At 49.3% G+C, this 19,741-nt stretch overlaps 1 protein-coding gene across 5 annotated transcripts in view; it reads right to left on the reverse strand.

Moving 5' to 3' along the window:
- Positions 1-19,741, reverse strand: part of DPF3 (double PHD fingers 3) — a 293,574-nt gene that overhangs the window by 139,613 nt on the left and 134,220 nt on the right. For all 5 annotated transcript variants that reach the window (XR_003036901.2, XM_002691052.6, XM_059890931.1 and 2 more), the window contains exon 3: positions 18,433-18,540. Coding sequence is in view for 4 of the 5 variants with exons in the window: in XM_002691052.6 (XP_002691098.2) it covers positions 18,433-18,540 (108 nt within the window). In the remaining variant the exon portion in view is untranslated. The remainder of the gene's footprint in view (positions 1-18,432; positions 18,541-19,741) is intronic.

Here is a 19,741-nt window from a genome sequence, read left to right on the forward strand (position 1 = left end):
CGGGCCGTGTGTTCTGAAGACATCAGAGTTTGATTGGCTTCCTGGGGCTGGAGGTCATGGGGCCACCTGAGCAGTGGCAACCAGAGCCAGCCCTGCCCATGAGAGAAACCAGAGAGAGACACTGAACCCCCTTTCTCGAGAAGTCCTCCCATCTCCTACCCAGAGGATGGGTGGAGGTCTTCTGGTCAGTTTTGTTGTCGTTGTTTCACTAAAAACAGAAACCTTAGGAACAGGTGATCGCACTCAGATTAACCACAAAATATCCTTCCAACCCTCTCTTTGGATCCTGTACCTCATACCCCCAGACCCTGCAATTAGACGCATGGTCCCAACCTTCTATCAGGAAAGATGGTGCAAGACCACAAGGGTGAGGTGCCCCAGAAAACGGTTGGGGGAACGAATGGCCCATCTGTATGGAGTCCAGTGTGGGGACTATTCACAGAAAAGTGGACAGGAATGAGGGGACAGGAATGGGGAAGCACCCAGGGGGAGTTAACAGTAGGGAGTTATGAGCATTGCTATTCCTGGAGGGACAGAGAGAGTGTGTTTGCAAGACCTAGAGAGAGCCTGGGCAAGCTCTTGTGTAGGAGTTCTATGAGCCTGTGGGCCAGAGAACCCAGGCACACATGCCCAACCACTCTCTCCTTCCCTGGTCTTCCTGCTCTGTCCTTCCGTTGGCCAACCTCAACCGGAAGCCAAAGGTCAAGGGAACCTCACTGAGAAAGCCACTGAGGTCAACTTCCGGGGGCACAGGGCAGTGCAAAGAAGGACAAAAAGCAGATCTGGGGGAGCAAATGGAAAGAGTCAACACAACCAAGCCATGTTCCATTGGGCTTTGTATGGGTGTGCTCAGTCGCTCAGTCATGTCCAACTCTCTGTGACCCTGATGGACTATAGCCCGCCAGGCTCCTCTGTCCATGGGGATTCTCCAGGCAAGAATACTGGAGTGGGTTGCCATGCCCTCCTCCAGGGGATCTTCCCAACCCAGGGATGGAACCCAGGTCTCCCGAACTGCAGGCAGATTCTGTACCGTCTGAGCCACCAGGGAAGCCCTCGGGCTTTATTCTCCCTCAAATGAAACCCCACGTACCCCTTCTGTCTCTTCCACTAGAACCAGATGCAGGCTGACCAGCCCATAAGGAAGGGCACTCAGGCAGCCCATCAAAACTGAAGAAACTCACACGCACGTGTGATCAGACCCCAGAAGATGATGATGGGAAGGAGAAACAGTATCTAACATTGTGGAAAGGTAAGGTCTTTGGGATTTTTCTTACCAAAAAAGACAAGCAGAGGGTTCACTTCTATCAAGAAGCACTACCACCAAGCCAACCGCCCCTGAAACTCATTCACCCATCTATTCATTCTGCAAACATTTACTGAGCACCAGCTATGTGACAACCACTGTGCTAGAACAGGTACACAGGCGATGAGCCAAATAATGACCAATCCAACTTTTACATGGTTTACAATCTAAAAGGACAGACATTAAGTGCTAAATGAAGTGAAGTGAAGTAGCTTAGTTGTGTCCGACTCTTTGCGGCCCCATGGACTGTAGCCTACCAGGCTCCTCGGTCTATGGGATTTTCCAGGCAAGAGTACTGGAGTGGGTTGCCATTTCCTTCTCCAGGGATTCTTCCCAACCCAGGGATCGAACCCGGGTCTCCTGCATTGTAGGCAGACGTGTTACCGTCTGAGCTACCAGGAAAGTACAAAATAAATGTGCAAAGTGTCCTGAGTGCTATGGAGGAAAACAACAGGGTGAAATGTGAAGGAAGAATATGGTGCTGGGGGCTGTGGGGGGTGGGGTATCTATTTAAGATCAAGGCTTCAGGGAAGGACTGTGTGATGAAGTTACGTCTCAGTGTCAGAAAAATAGCCAACCGTCTGCCTTGATGAGTTCAAAGTGTGCAGCTCTAGAGCCTGCTCCAGTGACACATTAGTCTTTCTCCCAAGTCTTCCAAATGTCTAATCTCAAACAATTAAAATGTGTTGCCTCATGCCCTGTCCTCAGCCAAAAGAGAACAGCTGTTCACCATCCTTCAAACTTATAAGAATCATATATATATATATTTATATATATATGAAGTTCATATTTTAGTATCCCCCTCAGCCTTCTCAACACTAAATAAATTCTATTTCCAGAACTGCACAGTATTTTACAGTTGAGAAGGCCTTACAGATCATCTGCTTTAATTATCTCATTTTATAAACGAGTCACCCGAGGCTCAGAAAAGTTAAGTAACTTCACCAGGAGCCACTCAGCAGGACAAGAACGCAGCCAAATGATGTTTCCTAGACACAGTAAAGATGGTGACGAGAGCCCCACTCATTGAATTAGCAGTAGTCTGCAGGCTCAGCCCCAACGAGCACTGATGTGTTTGTGCACACACAGAATGCCTGGTGGTCGTGGTTTAGTCGCTAAGTCGTGTCTGACTCTTGCGACCCCATGGACTGCAGCCTGCCAGGCTCCTCTGTCTGTGGGATTCCAGGCAAGAATACTAGAGTGGGTTGCCATTTCCTTCTCCAGGGGATCTTCCTGACCCAGGGATTGAATCCGGGGCTCCTGCATTGCAGGCAGACTCTTTACCGACTGAACTACAAGGGAAGATAAAAACACAATCTACATGTGGCAGAATGCCTGGTAGGTAGTAAACACTCAAACTGTGTCAGCTGTTACTGCCGTGTATCACTTAATCCCCACCACCGCCCTAGAGGTGAGTACAGTTATCATCCCATTTCAAGATAAGGATGCTGCAGCTTAGGGAGACTTAGAACTTGCCCAGTATCAGAAAGCTGGTCAGGGGCAAAATCCCGCCTTATCCCCAGTCTGCCTCGGAACCCATTCTTCTAATTGCTAGTCTGTATGAACTTCACCTTGCCTCGATCTGGTCCTTCCATGAAAAGTCTTTTTCCAAACCTTTGTGCATGTTCACTGCATTCCTAGACCCTCTCCACAGTTTTCATATTTCAAGATAAAAGGCAGACCTTTGCTGAGGCCGAGGGCAGGGCTGTGTCAAGGTCTTTGACTGTGTTCTATGTGAACATCTCTATGGGGTGTTCACTCAGCACAACAGTACTGAACTCACAGAATTTTCCATCGCTAGGAAACTTTCTCTTCCTCCTCCCCCTGCTCCTTCTTCCTCCCCCGCTAACTATTCCTCCATCCTGCTTTCTGATCACTCAATCCACCCTCTTGGTCTTCTGGTCCTGGCGCTCTGAGATGGGCACAAGGTCAGAAGCAAGAGGGAGAAGAGAAGCAAAATGGGAAGAGTTGAATGGGCTCTCCTACATTTGAAGAGCTAGAAGCGACCCCCCAACAGCATCCAGAGTCCAATCACTTCATGAGAAATGTGGGGCCCAGAAAGACATAGAGACCTTCTCAGGGTCACAGAGAAATTTTTCAAAGTATTTAATCGGCTCATAGATGTTCTGCTTTCAGAAACCCTGAAGTCAATCCCTGGCCCTGCCATGTTTTAGCCAAAGGACCGCAGGCTGGTTACTTCAACCTCTAAGTCTCTTTTTCCTTATATGTTAAATGGAAATTATCATAGTATCTATTTCATAGTATTAGCATGAGAATTAAATGTGGTAACATACCCCATAAAGAAACTCTGTAAAGATCCCCACAAAAACTAGTGTGTGAAAGAGTGGGGAAAAGAGGCTATCAATTTTTTTCCTCACCCTTTTCCTATTTAAAACTTAAGATTCACACTTAGATCATACATGTAAATAGCCTGGGGTGTTTTAAGTGTCTTACAAATGCTATATGTTATTATCATTGAAGTTTGAATGATTCTGACTTAATGGCACAGCAACACTGTCAAACAGAAATATAACGCAAGCCATTCATGTAATTTAAAATTTTCTAGTAGCCACATTTATAAAAGCAAAGAGCAACAGGTACAATTAGTCTTAAAATACATTTTATCTAACCCAATATATCCAAAACATTATCACTTCAACGTGTAATCCATATTTTTAAATTACCATGATATTTTACATTATTTCACTCACATTAAATCTTGGAAATCTAGTGTGCATTTTACAGTTTCAGCACAACTCAATACAGACTAGCCACGTTTCAAGTGTCCCATGGCCACACGTGACTGGTGGTTACCCTATGAAACACTACAGGTTTATAGCATTAAAAGCAACATTTGCTAAAATTTTGCTTCTCAAAACTGGGAGGACATTTTAAACACAGTTCTTAGCGTTGTCTACCTGATACCCATCTGAGAGCCATTCCCAAACAGCATTCTAGCTGACCCCTGGCAAACCTGGTTTCAAAGCACTCTGGGTAAGGCCTGCAAGGTCAGAGTGACAGGCTAGACAGTGCCCTCCCCATAGGGCAGCAGAGGGTACACTCCCGGCCTCTGGACCACAGGAGGTCCCAGCATGAAGGCGAAATAAAGTAACAGGTCCAAGCTCTTGCACAATGCATGTCCTAGACACGCTCCCTACGCAGCCCGTAGGGACATCATTGATTCAGTTTTATTCTAATACAGTTCATCTGGATATAGGGTTTAATAATTTTTAAAAAGCATATTCATTTTGATCCTCAAGCAAATTTGGGGACCACATAACCTGACAGGAGCCATCAAACACTTAACACTAAAAGAAAATGGTCTAAAACACACACACATAATTCATCTTTAAATTAGCCTGATTTTATACACATGGATATAAACCCACGGATCGTTACTCTCTCCAGAGCGGCAGCAGCTGTCACCCAAGCCAGCCGCCTCTCCGGGCCCCCATAGGCAGCTTTGCCTCCACTTCTAATTGGGAACAGAGATACTCCTTGGGTGACTTCCAGCACGATCCATCACACCAGAGACAGCTTCTGTGCAAACCGAAGCAAATCGGTTTCCAAATAAGAAAAAACCTCTTAGACAAACAAGGATTGAAGCATAGAAGTCTTTTTAAAAAAGAAAAAGAAAGAAAAGCACAAATAAAAGCAAAACAAAACAAAAAGAATCACCAGTGAAGAGCAGTGACTTCTCTCCAGGGCTGTGGATGGACCAGCCATCCTCTCGGGTAAAGATCAAAGCCGCAGACTTTTGACATAGGTGCCCCAAGCCTGCCACCCAATGCACCAAATGCAAGGCTTCCACTGGGTTGTTGGAGCCACTGAGCTCATTAACAGGATGCAGGCAAGACAAACCCTGAAAGTGCAACATGGGAGTACAGTGAGTAATTAAATCCCAGGTCATTTAAAAATGCTAACGCTCAGATGTCATGGACTCATGGAGCCTCTGACTCCTCGTGCATTTTTTTTTTGGCTCAGGATGGAGGACTGGGAACCTCCAAGTCATATATGGATTATAATAAAATATGCCATATAAAAAAACAGATTAAGACAGTTCTTCTTTGGGGAAATATACAAAGAGGGGAGCTGTCTGTTAGCTGTCGAGTTTGCAAGAGATACCATCTTTGGGGAGGCTGTGCTCTGCCGACAGACAGGCTGCCCCAAGGGAAATCGTGGTGAAACACCCCGACAAGCCACATCCATCCGTCCATCCATCACGGGCTCTCTCTGACTCAGGAGCCTGGAGATAGAGCCATGGTGCAAAGGAGGGAGAAATCCCACAGACAATGGCAGACAGTCCTCCTGCTGCATCATGAGCGCTCAGATTTTTTTTCCCCCACCTGACTCGTTTTTTTAAAAAATACAAACGTGCAGTCTTCTATTCTGGTTGCTTATTATTTTGAGGAGTTAAGGTCATCACATTTCCTTGGATTTATACAAGGAGCAAAATGCTTAAGAGTCATTATTTCATTTATGCCCACCAGACTCTCAGGCTCACAGGGAAGGAGGAGGAGGGGATTGCTATCACTCACCCCATGGGGGAGGAGACTGGAGGGGACTGAAGCCCTGATTTCCTGAGATGGTGGCGGGCCCCCGGAATCCATCTGCTCATTCCTTAGGGGTGCCATTTTCTTGGCTGCATTTGACTCCCTGCTTTGTGATTCATAAAGCTCAAAATAGATGAGGTTCACAATGAGGACCCATCACCCAGGCTGCACCCTGCAGGTCCTTGTTACCACTTGTTTTAGAAGCCCAGGATATCCACACCACAGGAGGACTGATCATGCCCCCCAGAAGGCCTGTGGTGCCCACCCTCTGCTCTGCCAACCCCCTCACCCCTTGCCAACACGCAAGGATGGGCCCCTGGAAGCAGCACCCAGAGGTTGGCACCACAGATAAGCAATCTCCCACCTCTGAGACACAGGAAAACACCCACGCTGTTGAAGGAAGCTCACCACTCTGCTGGTTAGTGGACGAACCAAGTTGATAGAACTTAGCGGGAAGGTGCGGAGAAGGCAATGGCACCCCACTCCAGTACTCTTGCCTGGACAATCCCATGGACAGAGGAGCCTGGTGGGCTGAAGTCCACGGGGTCACTGAGTCGGGCACGACTGAGCAACTTCACTTTCATGCATTGGAGAAGGAAATGGCTACCCACTCCGGTATTCTTGGCCTGGAGAATCCCAGGGACGGGGAGCCTGATGGGCTGCCGTATATGGGGTCGCATAGAGTCGGACACGACTGAAGTGACTTAGCAGCAGCAGCAGCAGTGGGAAGGTGAGGGAGGGGAAGGACAGCAGGACTGGATGGAGTGATGAAATGGTTCAAGGGAATACGGATCACTGGAAGGTGCAAGAATACCAATCACTGTCTGGGGTGAAATCTCAGGTCTCGTACCCTCACAGCGCACTTGGCCTTGCTCTCCTCATCTGCAGAACACAGTCCACTTCCCAGTGTTGTTATGGGGCCAGATGAGATCACAGACATAGAGGGTCTGCACAGGGAGATGCTCGGTTCATGAGAGCCCCTCTTTTTCACCTCCTAAAGTCTTCCTCTCCTTGCACTTATAAGCAAAACTCCTCCCCTTCTAACACACTCAGACCATCAGATGTGGTGAGACACAGCTACCCCCACCTGGACATGGGCCCAGGGGGAGTGGAAGCAAAGAAGCCAAGTATGGAGCAGAGGACAGAGGAGGCTGAGGGTGGGACTCAGCTCGGAGCTGAGATGCTGCTCCAATTTTGGGGTGGAGTGCGAAAGGGGGATGCATCCAGAAGATTTGGAGGTCACAGCAGAACCACATGGACGAGACTGTGGTTCACTTGACAAGTAATTATTGAGCATTTACTGTGTACCAGGCTCTGTTCTAGGTGCTGAGGACACAGCTATGAACAAGAGACAGAGATTCTTGCCCTCATAGAAGTTATATTCTAGTGGCATAGAAACAAGACAGAAAATAAACAAGCAAGACCCATAGAATGGCAGATAGTAATCATCGTTTTGGAGATAAACAAAGAGGGGGTGGGGGGGACAGCGATAGGGGAATCTGGAACATCAGGAGTGATAGGAGGGTGGGTCCACATTTACATGTGGTCTGGAAAGCACTAACCTGAAGGAGCAGGGAGGGGGCCACACTGCTCATAGGGAAAGGATGTTCTAGGCAAAGGAGCTAGCACAAAAAGGCTCTGCATCTGGGGTCTGTCTGCCCAGAGCACAGTGAGCCGGGGGGGAGAGCAGGAGCCGTTCAGAGAGTGCTGGGGCCTTGAAGGGCTGTGTAGGCCTCTGCAAGAATGCTTACTCCCTTGGACTGCAAGGGGATCAAACCAATCAATCCTAAAGGAAATCAACCCTGAATATTCATTGGAAGGACTGACGCTGAAGCACCAGTACTTTGGCCACCTGATGCGAAGAGCCGACTCATTGGAAACGACTCTGATGCTGGGAAAGATTGAAGGCAGGAAGAGAAGGGGACGACAGAGGATAAGATGGTTGGATGGCATCACTGAGTCAATGGACATGAGTTTGAGCAAACTCCAGGAGAGAGTGAAAGACAGGGAAGCCTGGCATGCTGCAGTCCATGGCATCACAAAGAGTCAGACACGACTGAGCAACTGAACAACAGATTCTGAAGACACCGGCAGTTTCGAGCAAAGGGTGACAATATGATGTATATGTCTCAATAGGAACATTCTGAAATTAACTGAAGGAAGGTAGACGTGAGGGGACCACCAATGAGCCAGTGCTTAGGAAAGGGCCCTGTCCTCATGATGCCTACATCTTGGTGGCTAGATACATCCAGAGGGCAGTCCCCTGACCCCTGAGCAGGGAACATCCCCACACAGTGAATCAGGATAGAGGCTAGGTGTGGGGAATGGGTGCCCAGTGCCAAGGGGCAAAGGAATGAAGCCACACCAAGGCAAGTCCACAGAGGAGAGGTTCTCGGAGAAGGCAGATTGGCCTAGGCCAAGGGCAGGAGAAAAGACCCAGCCAGTCAGGCCCAACCTAGCACCATGGGATGACAGGTGTTTGTAAAACAGAGAGGAAGCCTTCCAAGTTTATCTCTGTGCTCCCTGCAGCGGATGCCAGAGGACCGAGTCCTGGGACACAGGGGTGAACTTGGGCAAGCTGTGGTTCTGGGAAAGGCAGATCCCATAGCCAGATGCCAGGTCTTCTCAGGACAGAAGGTGCTAGCCTTGGGCTTTTAAAGACTGTAAGGCAGAATGTGTTCCCATTCTGGCCACATGGCACACACTCTGCCAGCTGGGCGGTGAGCTGCCTGCAGTGAGCACGCACTGGGGACAGGAACAGCATCAGCTGAGGTCCCCTCAGCCCACCCAGCAGCGCTACATGGGGGTAGCATCAGCGGTGCCTCTTCACATCTGCCGAGCCCTCCAGCCCCACCTTCCAGCGGGACTCTTGGAAAAATCCCAGCAAACAAGCAGAGCAGCTGCCACGATACACATTTCACAGATGGAGAATCAAGGCCAGAGTGGTTAGGTGACAGCTCAAAATCACACAGCCAGGGGTGGAAGGATCGGTACTTGAATGCTGGTCTTGTGATTCCTGTTGGAGGCCTTTTCTCCTGCAGAGCACAGCTGTTCGACATACTGAAGGCCCCTCTGTGAGCTCAAACCAAAGATAGGCAAGATGGTAAAGCCGGGACAGAACCTCCCCACCACTGCCCAGGCCAGTCTGGGCAGTGGACGGGAAGGCCAGGTCAGCTCTAAAGGCTCCCCTTCACCCGCTCGAGCTCCCTCCTCTGTGCAAGGGGCATGATGAGAACCAAGCCACATTCTTCAAGCTCAAGATCAGAGACCAGGAGGCCCTTTTCTTTCCTTCATCCTTTTAATAAATCTTTGCTGTCCACCTACTATGTGCCAAGTCAGGTACTGGCTGTTGGGGATACAGATGAAGTACTGAATGGGCCTCTGAACTCAAACCGTGCACCTTCCAGGAGGGAGAGATACAAGAGCACAGGCCCTGGTGTAACAGGGCGACAGTCTCACAAGCTGTGTTCTAAACGTGGGACCGCCAAGCCCAACTGCAAAATCCAGTCGTGCAATCCCGGCAGCCACTATGCACACAGCCCGGCCGACTCCCAGCGGCTGCCCAATTCCTGGGCCAGCCCCGGCTCCCAGAGCCCTACAGGTCAGTGCCAGAGTCCCAGGCCCCTTTCCCCAGACCTGGCGCCTGTCCCCAGGCTACCAGGAGGGCACGAAGTGGGGGCTGGAGGGGCCTGCCCACCTCTCTCCGGCTCACGAGGCCAACAAGAGCTGAAGAAGCTGCTGTTGCCGGCCTCCAGAATGGATGGCTGCAGCTCTTGACACTGCAGGAAAGAGATAAATGACTGGTCATTTCCCCCGATGCACTTGAAGGCATCCATTCTCTCGGCCGTACCACGCTCAGGCAACCCCCCGCACAGGGACAGATAAGCACTGACAGATGGGGTGGGGAGCCCAGCGTCCTTCCCCCTGCGGAAGGACACAGCCGGACCCCTCTGCAGACCGGAAGAAGGTCACGCTGTCCGTTGGCTCACACCTGGCTGGGGGCTCTACGGGTCCTTCCCCTGCGTGCCCCCATCTCGCCCACCGCCCTCCCACCCTCCACCGGCTCATCCCTGTGAGGAGGAGAGGGGGAGGTGGGGGTGGGGTGGGGGGCCAGAGGGAGCCAGCTGACAGGCTCATCAATCTCAGGCTACATGCTTGGCACATCGGCGTTCCGTAAGTTGTTCCCGGGCTGGGAGGGTGCCGGAGGAGTCGGAGGGACTGTCTCGAGGAGAAGAGAAATCGAGCCGAACATCAGAGAGCAAATGGTGGAAGAAGCCCGGAGACTATTAAAATGTGGGCCATGTACAAAAGCAGTAGGGAACTAATTAAGATGCAGGATTTTCAAAAGCTGGGGAAGTTGGCCACGGCCCGCTCCCATCTGTAGAGTTCTGGCAGTTCAGTGCGGCAGGGACAGCACCCTAGGCGGGCGAAGCAGGCTGCTCCATCACTGCCCCCGCAGGCAGGACTCAGGCCTGGACTGTCCCCTTAGGAGGCACCCCCACGAGGGTCCCTGAGACTTGCTTGGTGGCCGGCTGTGGCACACACTGCTTTGGGCCGTACCTTCAACTACCATCCCCCAAGGGTCTCTGCCGGACCATTCATGTTCCCTCAATAACATGTGGGGGAGGTGGTGATTATCCTGGTCAATCATGCCCAGTCATTGAACAGCAGCCAAAAAAAAAAAAAAAAAACCCCAAGAGAAAGAACCAGAACCCTATTCCTGGCTGCCTTCCTTCCCATCACCCTTGGAATCTGCAAGAGATATGCTGGTCCCCAAGGGTCCTGGAGCAGAAGGAGACTGGCAAGGCCTCGGGTACATTCCAGGAGCCCTACTGAGACCCCAGGGTGGATATGCCTGTTGAGTCCCAGAGCAACATGGCGCCAGTTCCAACAGGTTCCCCACAGGTTCCTTTCCTTGGCTTCACCACAGGTGCCCCTTGGGAAATTCACTGCCTAATTCCTTGCCACAGTGTCCCAACCTCTAAAACAAAGCCTGTCCTAGACCACGAGGACCTAAAGGTCTGGAACGAGAAGATGCTAAACTGATCTAAGCAAACTATCTGAGCATTTAACCCAGAAGGACACAAGTTTGCTCCCAGCCCTTTTTCCTTATTCAAAAATAAAGTGAAGTTAAAGGCTCTTTCTCAATCAGCTGGCTTTTGCCCAACATCTGCCCCACTCTTCAGGGCCTTCTGATGGATATTTACTATCCACCTTTCTCTCTTGCCAGCTCAGCTTCCCCTTTGCAAGGACAGAGCTCCATTCCTGGGGGCAATGGTCCAGGGGAGGCCCCTCCCCGGCACCAGGCCCCTGCCTGTCTTCACATTGCCTGAGCTGCGATGGCTGCGCCATTAAACACCTTGCATTTGCCCCTGCAGCCAAACGCAAGATGCAGAGAACACTGAACTCCATTGTCAGTCAGCGGAGAGAAATAATGCTGTGTGTGTTGTACTTCAGACGCCCAGGCAAGTAGGAGGTTGCAAGATGTTTATTCAAGACTGATTGGAGGGATGATGCTAGGCGTGAGAAACACATAGGTCCAGGGACGCTGAGAATGCTTTCAAATTCCAAAGAGTTCGCCCCAGCTCTCAGCCTCATTCCACCCCCACACAGACACATTTTTATTTTCAGCAAGTAGTAAAGAAACATGGGCAGGATGGCATATTCACAGTGAGGGAGATGGGAAGAGGACAGCAGGCCTGGGGAGTACTCCATCAGCGTATAATTTAGCCCAAGAACAAATGACTTCACAACAGCCACCATCGGCTCCCAACTCCCCACTCCCCACCCTGCGATGTCACGGATGAGCTTTGGGCTGTGTGGGGCTGAACCAGAAGTGGATGGTTCTGCAACCCTGGCTGAGATCTGCTCCGAAGTCCCTCAAATTTCCTGGGTGGATCCCCCGCCCCTTATCCTGACCTGGTTTCCTGACAAAACTCTTAGCTCTGAAGACCTGGGGTCAAGGACAACTCTAAGCCACATTCCACCTTGGCCTTTTTTTTTAGCTGAAAGCTGCCCACCGCTGGCTGGACTCAGGCAGGATCACAAAGGAAGACAGGAGGGACAATCCGGGTGCTGGCATGATAAATTGCTTGTGGCAGCTCCTTACCAGTCATGGAAAGGTCTGAGATGGAAGGAAACTCATGCTTTGAGACAATTCCGCTCCAGGCCAATGCCCCATCTCTCACAAATCAGGGGAACTCTTTGTCTCTCTCTCCCCAGAGGACTCGACAGGCTGATGGTGGAGCCCAAGGGAGGCTCCAAGAATCACAGACATAACTGCATCCCTAGAGCCTGTCGAGCGGAACTCAGGAGAACCCACACCAGGAGGCTGGGAGGGAAGACAGAGGAAAGGATGGGCAGCCATGGGGACTGGGTGGCGGAAGGGTGCCAAGGGTGGTTGGGTCACTCATTCCTTTTTTTCCAACATAAACTCCATCTTCCAGTTTCCACAAATTTAAAGAGATTCAGCCCAGGATGGACAAATTGATTATCAGTTTTCACCAAGGTTTGCCCAAAGAGGACTATACATAATGTTGGGCAATTTGCTTTTTTCTTTCCACTAAACTATATAGCTTGGATGTCTTTCCATTTTTTTCTCCTACTCATTCTCTTAAAGGACAAAATACTATTCTATTTTACGAATGTATTCTATGGTTAACTAGTCCCCTGCCAAAAGACCTACTAGTTGCTTCTATTCTCTGTTTGCCGCTGCTGTTACAAACAATGCCACAATGGACAACCTTACCCACTGGGAGTCCATATTTATTTATAAGATAAAATTCTCTAGCCACAGAATTTGTAGGTCAAAGGGCAGGTGATTTTTAAATACTGACAGGCACTGCGCATGAACCTTCAGACAGGTTAGACCCAGCTCCACTTCTGCGTGTAAAAGAGAGCAGATCCCTAGCTCCTCATCTGTTCCCTTCAACTGCCCCCCATTCCCAGGGAGGTCTGCCTCCATTCACCCAGTTGACTGCCTCCACCTACTAGAAATTTGCAGCAAATTCCCCCAGGAACTCTGGGTTCAGTGGTTCTACCCCGAGTCACACTCGAAAGTACAGACCAAAAAAAAAAAAACAAACCCAGCTCTCTTTGAGACCAAATCAAATGGAATAAAAATAAGAAAGAGTCATTTTGAAATATTGTCCAAGTCGATTCTGTGCTTTGGGAGGACATCCCCCCCCCCACTCCCCGCCGCCATAAAAGGGGAGAGGTCCTCTCAGCTGAGGACTGTGTATTTTATAAATGACGATGGCAGAGCCTCTCAGAGGTGGCATGTGTTACCTACGCAGGGACACCTGCCAAGGGTACAGAAGAGAGCTGAGATCCAGAATGTGCCTCGTAACCCACCAGAAGGGGCATCATTTATAAATGTCTGCCCAGCCAGGGGATCTTTTTCTACTTTTACACAAAGGTGCCATATGGGTGAGCTGAGGCTCTGGGTGAAGGACCTTTTCTGAAATGTTGGCTTGTGTGAAAAATTCAAAGGCAAACGTGTGAAGCCTCCAGGAAGAGGGTGGTACATTTTTTTTTTTGGTCATGCTGCTTCATGTTCTCTGGATAGGCCCTGACGCTTTGAGGTTCAAGCCTGAGGCTCCTTATCTCTGACTCTCAGATGCTCCCCTGGCATCTTTACTCAAACCTATAGCCGCAGGCTGGTGAGGTGGTACACATCCTGAGAGCCAGGCCTGCCCCGGTGGTACACAATCAGAACCGGATACAGAAATGACTGACATTTGGCCCAAGGTCTTGGGGGTTTTATTTTTGTTTTTAGCAGGCTTAAGAGTAGGTCTGATTACCCAGAGAGGGAACAAATTCACCTGAGATGGATCTCTTGTCATTTGCAAAGTTGTTGATTCCAGCCCTGGATTGTTGAGTTTCTCAACACTTAGGTGCAGGTATGGGGGAGCCATTCTGCCTTGGGCGGGCCTGACTTGCCTGGGGTCTTCTGCCACCTGAGGATATGATTACACCTCTGAGGGCTCATCCTCAACCAGGCTGGTGCTCATCCTTGCAGAGAGGGTCCTCCCCCGGGACCCTGGCCATCTCTGAGCAGCCACCTTGGCGTCTACTCCAAGCGTGAGGACTGAGCCCCAGGAAACCTCTCGAAGATCACAGATACAGACATGGTACTGCCGGGCACGTGGCAACAGGCCACCGCCCTAGGGGCCTTCCTTTTCCTTTCCCTAGACCCAAGGATGGGGCAAGTCCAAAGTCAGTCGTGACCCCAGCTGCTCTACGTTCAGCTTCCTGGAGACCCACGTGCCTGAGTACATGTCTGTAGCCAGAAGGACCAGACACTGCTAACGTAGCTTCTTGCCTCAGTCCCACCAACAATGAGACTCTAAGTCCTCAGATATATGAGCAGCATAGTAGATGCTCCTTGGCTTTGCCAGAAACCTGACTTCCCTGACTTATAAAATGGGCTTATAACACTTTTACCTCTCCCTTCCCTCTCTCCCTCCAGGGCTATGGTTAAAGACCAAAGGAAGTGGCAAATGATAAATGAAAACATTTTGTGTGTGTGGGTGCTAGTCGCCCAGTTGTGTCTGACTCTTTGCAACCCAGTGAACTTTAACCCACCAGGCTTCTCTGTCCATGGAATCCTCCAGGCAAGGATACTGGAGTGGGTTGCCATTTCCTTCTCCAGGGGATCTTCCCAACCCAGGGGTCAAACCCGGGCCTCCTGTATCGGCAGGCAGATTCTTTACCATCTGAGTCACCAGTGTATTGTTCAGACACTGGCTACAACGATGATTCGACCAGAGCGCTCCATCCGCAGGTGGCTCTGATGGGTGGAGTGAATGTAAACCCAGTCAGCTAATCAGTCCTTCCAGGGATTTCTCCAATACAGATATTGAAGGAGACTGCCTTTCTGCCAGCTGTGTTGAGTGCTGAGTCTGGGCTGCTAAGTGGCCACCTTGCATTCCCCATGAGGAGAAGACAGTGTTAGAGGTGGAAAGAGACACACAGAGCCCCCACTACAACATCTGAGCCCCTGGATGAAGCTGTGCCTGAAGCCCAAATCCACTCTGGGATTCACTGTTATGTCAACCACTTCCCATTTTTTGCTTAGGCAGATTCAACTTGAATGTCTGGTATTTATGACTGAAGGAATTTCAACTATCTCTTGGATGCATTTTAATAATTAATATATTAGTTTTCTAATCATAAAATAAAGTTTTTAAAGGAAAAATCTTGATAACTTTTAAGTTAGTACACCTATCAGCAACATGAGGAAGCAGAAGAAGCACTGAACAGAGAAATCAAGCAACCTGGATTCTCTGCTGCTTCCCATGAGAATTGCTGTGTAAGTTTGAGCAAATCTCCCAACTTGTCTGAAAGTGAAAGTCACTCATTCATGCCAGCTTTTTGCAGCCCCATAGACTATACAGTCCGTGGAATTCTCCAGGCCAGAATACTGGAGTAGGTAGCCTTTCACTTCTCCAGGGGAGCTCCCCAACCCAGGGATCGAACTCAGGTCTCCCGTATTGCAGGTGGATTCTTTACCAGCTGAGCCACAAGGGAAGCCCAAGAACACTGGAGTGTCTGGATAAAATCCTTAAATAAAATCCTTAATAAAATAAAGAATTGGAGTTAATGATGTCTGACATGTTTACAGTGCTAAACATTTTTGATTCTATAAAAGATAATCCAATTAGTCTGATATAAAGTATTCTTAATAAAGGTTTTTTAAATAAACATTAAGAATAAAGACTTTAAAAAATAAAGACAATTTCAAATGGATGTCAAGCATTTATAATAAAATCCTTTAACAAATTACATATGAGATGCCCTTATATAGTCCATGGGATTGCAAAGAGTCAAGATAGGACTGAGCAACTAATACTTTCACTTTCACTATATACATGTAAAATATTCATTGCATCACTGCTTAAATTGGAAAAATATCCCTGGTGGCTCAGACAGTGAAGAATCCGCCTGCAGTGTGGAAGAACTGGGTTTGATCTCTGGGTTGGGAAGATCCCCTGGAGGAAGGCATGGCAACTCACTCCAGTATTCTTGCCTGGAGAATCCCCAAGGACAGAGGACCCTGGCAAGCTATAGTCCACAGGGTCACAAAGAGTTGGACATGACTGAATGACTAAGCACCTGAGAAATGAAAATTGGGAACAGTTTGGGTAGACTCCAGGAGTTGGTGATGGACAGGGAGGTCTGGCATGCTGCCATGGGGTCACAAAGAGTCGGATACGACTGAGCAACTGAACTGAACTGAACTGGTTAAATAAGTTGTAGTGCATTCATACAATGGAATATCGTGTAACTGTGGAAAAGAAATGAAGAAATTCTTTACATATTGACATGGCCAGTGCCTGAGGCACATTTTTAAGGGAAAGGGCAAAATGCAAGGTGGTTGTGCTGCATGAAAAGAGGAAGGGAAAGTCATACAGATGTAATTCCTGTGTGTGCATAACTTGTGTCTTGAAGAATCCCCGAAGACTGGTACCATTGATGCCTCTTTGGAGCCTGGGTCTTATTTTTCACTATAAAATATATCCTTTTATATCTTTGGGATGTGACTGCATTACCTACTCAGTTTTTTTAAATTTTTAATTGAAAGGGTAAGAAATGGCAAATACTATTACATATTGCTTGTTTGATCCTCATGAGGAAGCTGCAAGGCTGGCTAGGAATCCCAAGTACCACTGTGCTATTTACAGAGGCAGAAATACACCCAGAGGGTTCACATACTCCAACACAGAGACACCAGCGACAGACACCTGAATAGTCCCCTCACTCAAGTCTACACAGCCGACGGGCATGGGCTCACCCTCTCACTATAGCACCTACTGCAAAGCTGTGCTTAGGGTGGAATTAAAATGGGTCCAGGTAAGGCTCAAGTCAGGGATTACCTCTTCACTCATCAGACCACTTCCAGATCTGGAACAAGAGAGGAGGGAGCCAACACCTCCAAAATAAATTGTTCATATTGATAATTGTTTAATAAAGGCATGTAGATGGTATGGAGTCATGCCATCCTGACTTGTGGTCCAACCACCTGTACATCTTCAAACCTCAACATGTGTTCTAAGGACGCAGTCCTTGGGATTGGATAAAATGCAAATTCTAACTCAGCAGGTCTGGGGTGAGGACCAAAGGCTCCCAAGTGATGCCTATCCTGATAGTCAAGACCATACTTGGCGTGTAATTCTAGAACCATACCAGCTGACATGGTCACCACTAGCCACGTGTGGCAGTCAAGCTCTGAATGCAGCTAGCTTACAATGAAATGTGTTAAAAGTTTAAGATACACACTGGAATTAAAAAACTATACCAAAAAAAGAAAAATATCTCATTCATAATTTTTATCCTGATAATATGCTGAAATAATATTATTAAGTTAAACAGAATCTATTGTTTAAAATTACTGTCACCAGGTTTCTTTTTCTTTTTTTTTAATGTGGCTACTAGAAAATGTAAAAAGATACATGTGGCTCATAATCCTGCTCCAGGAGACTTGGTTCTCCTATAACCTGCATCTCAGGGAGTTTGGGACCACCTCAGTCATCACCCTGAAGTGTCTGCAAGGGTCTGTAAATGAGGCAAGGCCATTTGAGAACTTGGGTGGAGTACCTACCCCTAACAAATAAAACTTTTTCACAAGTGAAATCTGGGTTAGAGTGAGCAGCTGAAGCATGCTTATCAATGGAACTGTAAGAAAGCATCCAAATAACTGGTTTAGCAGAGATTTTTCAGGAAAAAAACGCAGCCTTGGGAGCCAGTGTGGAAAGGCAGGCGTGAGGTAACATTGCCAGACAACCACCCCTGCCAGGTCTGTGCTGTTTGGGGACAGTGGAAGGGGGCAAGTCAGCTCTGCCTTTATTCCACTTAACAGCATTCCTGAGTCACATCCCAGCTCCAGCAGCCCCCAAAGCAGAGGTTCCCTTAAAGCCAAGGACCCAGGGCCATCACTTGGCCTTGCTGCAGCCCACAAGGTCTGAAGACAGCCATCTGTTCAGAAGTGTAATAATAGACCAGTAAAGAAACTAACCAACTCTTTCTGCAGGGCCACAAAGCCATCAGTGTCACCTAGAAGCAAATCCTGAACTCAAACTCTTTTATTTCTATGTCCCAGATGGGTTCCATTTTTAGTGACTGGCCCTTCTTGTGTAAGATGCTCCATTAGTTCATTCCCAGTGAGGTGGGAGAAGGTGCATAGGGCACTGTTCTCCTCAGATCACAGTCTGGGACTAGGTTTCTTTACTTGAAACCCCAGGAAGGTATCACCCAGCCCCAGATAGCTGCAACTCCTTCAGCTCTGCTGGAAAGTCTTTCATCCTGGGCCTGTTCCCGCCCTGCACCTGCTTGCTGTCCTCTCCTGGGGTAGCAAGAGAAAGACAAAAGGAAGGGGAAGGCCTGAGACCCACCCCCCAGAGGGCGAGAAGTTTGGGGGTGTTGGGTGGGGGGCAGGTGAATGTGTTTATTTCATGAAAGCACCGTGTGGGCACATGCACTCTCTCGGAAAACTCCGCAGAGCAACTTCGTCCTTGGCCAGCCCAGCACTCCCTGCCTCTCCTGTCTCGGCCCAGCCAAGTTCCACCGGGCACTCACCAGGTTTTATTTCTAGCAGCCGCAGTTTCGGATCCTCAGGCGGGTGCAATCGTCTCTTCTTACGCCAGCAGCGGGCAGGGTATGTGTACAGCTGGCCCGGGGCAAGGCCTGTGGACAGAGAAGACATAAAGGTTAAAGGCTCCAGGCTGGATGGGGCCTTGGAAACCACCCTGTCTGACCTTCTCAATCACAGTAAGAATGAGGCCCAGAGAAGTGAAGGGGCGTGTGAAGGTCACACACCTGGTAAATGGTGGAGCCCAGGCAAAATCTAGGCCCCCTGAGCCCAGGACCCTGGGGCTCTGACTGCTCTCCATTGCTGTCTCAGTAGGCACATCCCAAAAGTGAGCCATCATTGTTACCAAAATCAGTTCTGCTCTCTTAGCCTAGGGAGAAGATCAGGAAGACCTCAAACCACAGGAGGGACTTTTCCAGATTTATCCCCATCACGGGGTTTCCAAGGCCGTGTATGTCCAGCTACTTTCCATCAACTGCCCCTCTGCCCAGGCCAAGCAGGTGCCCTTCAAGGTGGGCGGCAGGCGTCATTCTGTCTACCTGCGGACAGCCTGGATGGGGAAATATCTCAAGGAAACAGAGTCAGGCTGCCAGATCTCCTACCCGCTGGCTTCTTCCACCCACTGACAGCTGCTGGCAGCTTGCTGAAGCCGAAGGGAGTCCCTGGCAAACTCCTTCAGAATATAAGCCTTTCCTGGGAGCAGGCTCCACGCCTGCACAGCCGGCATATCTGTACATCCCTGTCTGAAGTGAAGTGAAAGTCGCTCAGTCGTGTCCAACTCTTTGCGACCCCCTGGACTATACGGTCCATGGAATTCTCCAGGCCAGAATACTGGAGCATTTCCCTTCTCCAGGGGATCTTCCCAATCCCCTGGGATCGAACCCAGGTCTCCCACATTGCAGGAGGATTACTTACCAGCCAAGCCACAAGGGAAGCCCACATCCCTGCCTGGGCTTTACCAAAAAGAAACAGGCCGGAGATCACACGGTCTCCCAACAAGAACCTCCACTTGGATTGGCCTTTGACACGAAAGCACCACACCTGTGTCGTGTGTCAGGCCAAGCACCCCTTGAGGAGCTGTCCTGCTCATCAGCCAACACTCTTGTGGCTCACGTGGCACACAGTGTGGCATCCAGAGGCCTTGGAAGAACACGGACTTCCCACACTAGACCCTGGTCTGTTCCCAGAGAAGAGGGCAGGGGATGGAGGCTAAGGGCAGAGGAACAGGGCTGAAAACTGGTTAGGTGATCTGCAGATTCAAAAGCCTGCCCGATGTACCCCCAAATAAACCAGCAA

Source organism: Bos taurus, chromosome 10, assembly GCF_002263795.3.
Source record: "Bos taurus isolate L1 Dominette 01449 registration number 42190680 breed Hereford chromosome 10, ARS-UCD2.0, whole genome shotgun sequence".
NCBI lineage: Eukaryota > Metazoa > Chordata > Mammalia > Artiodactyla > Bovidae > Bos > Bos taurus.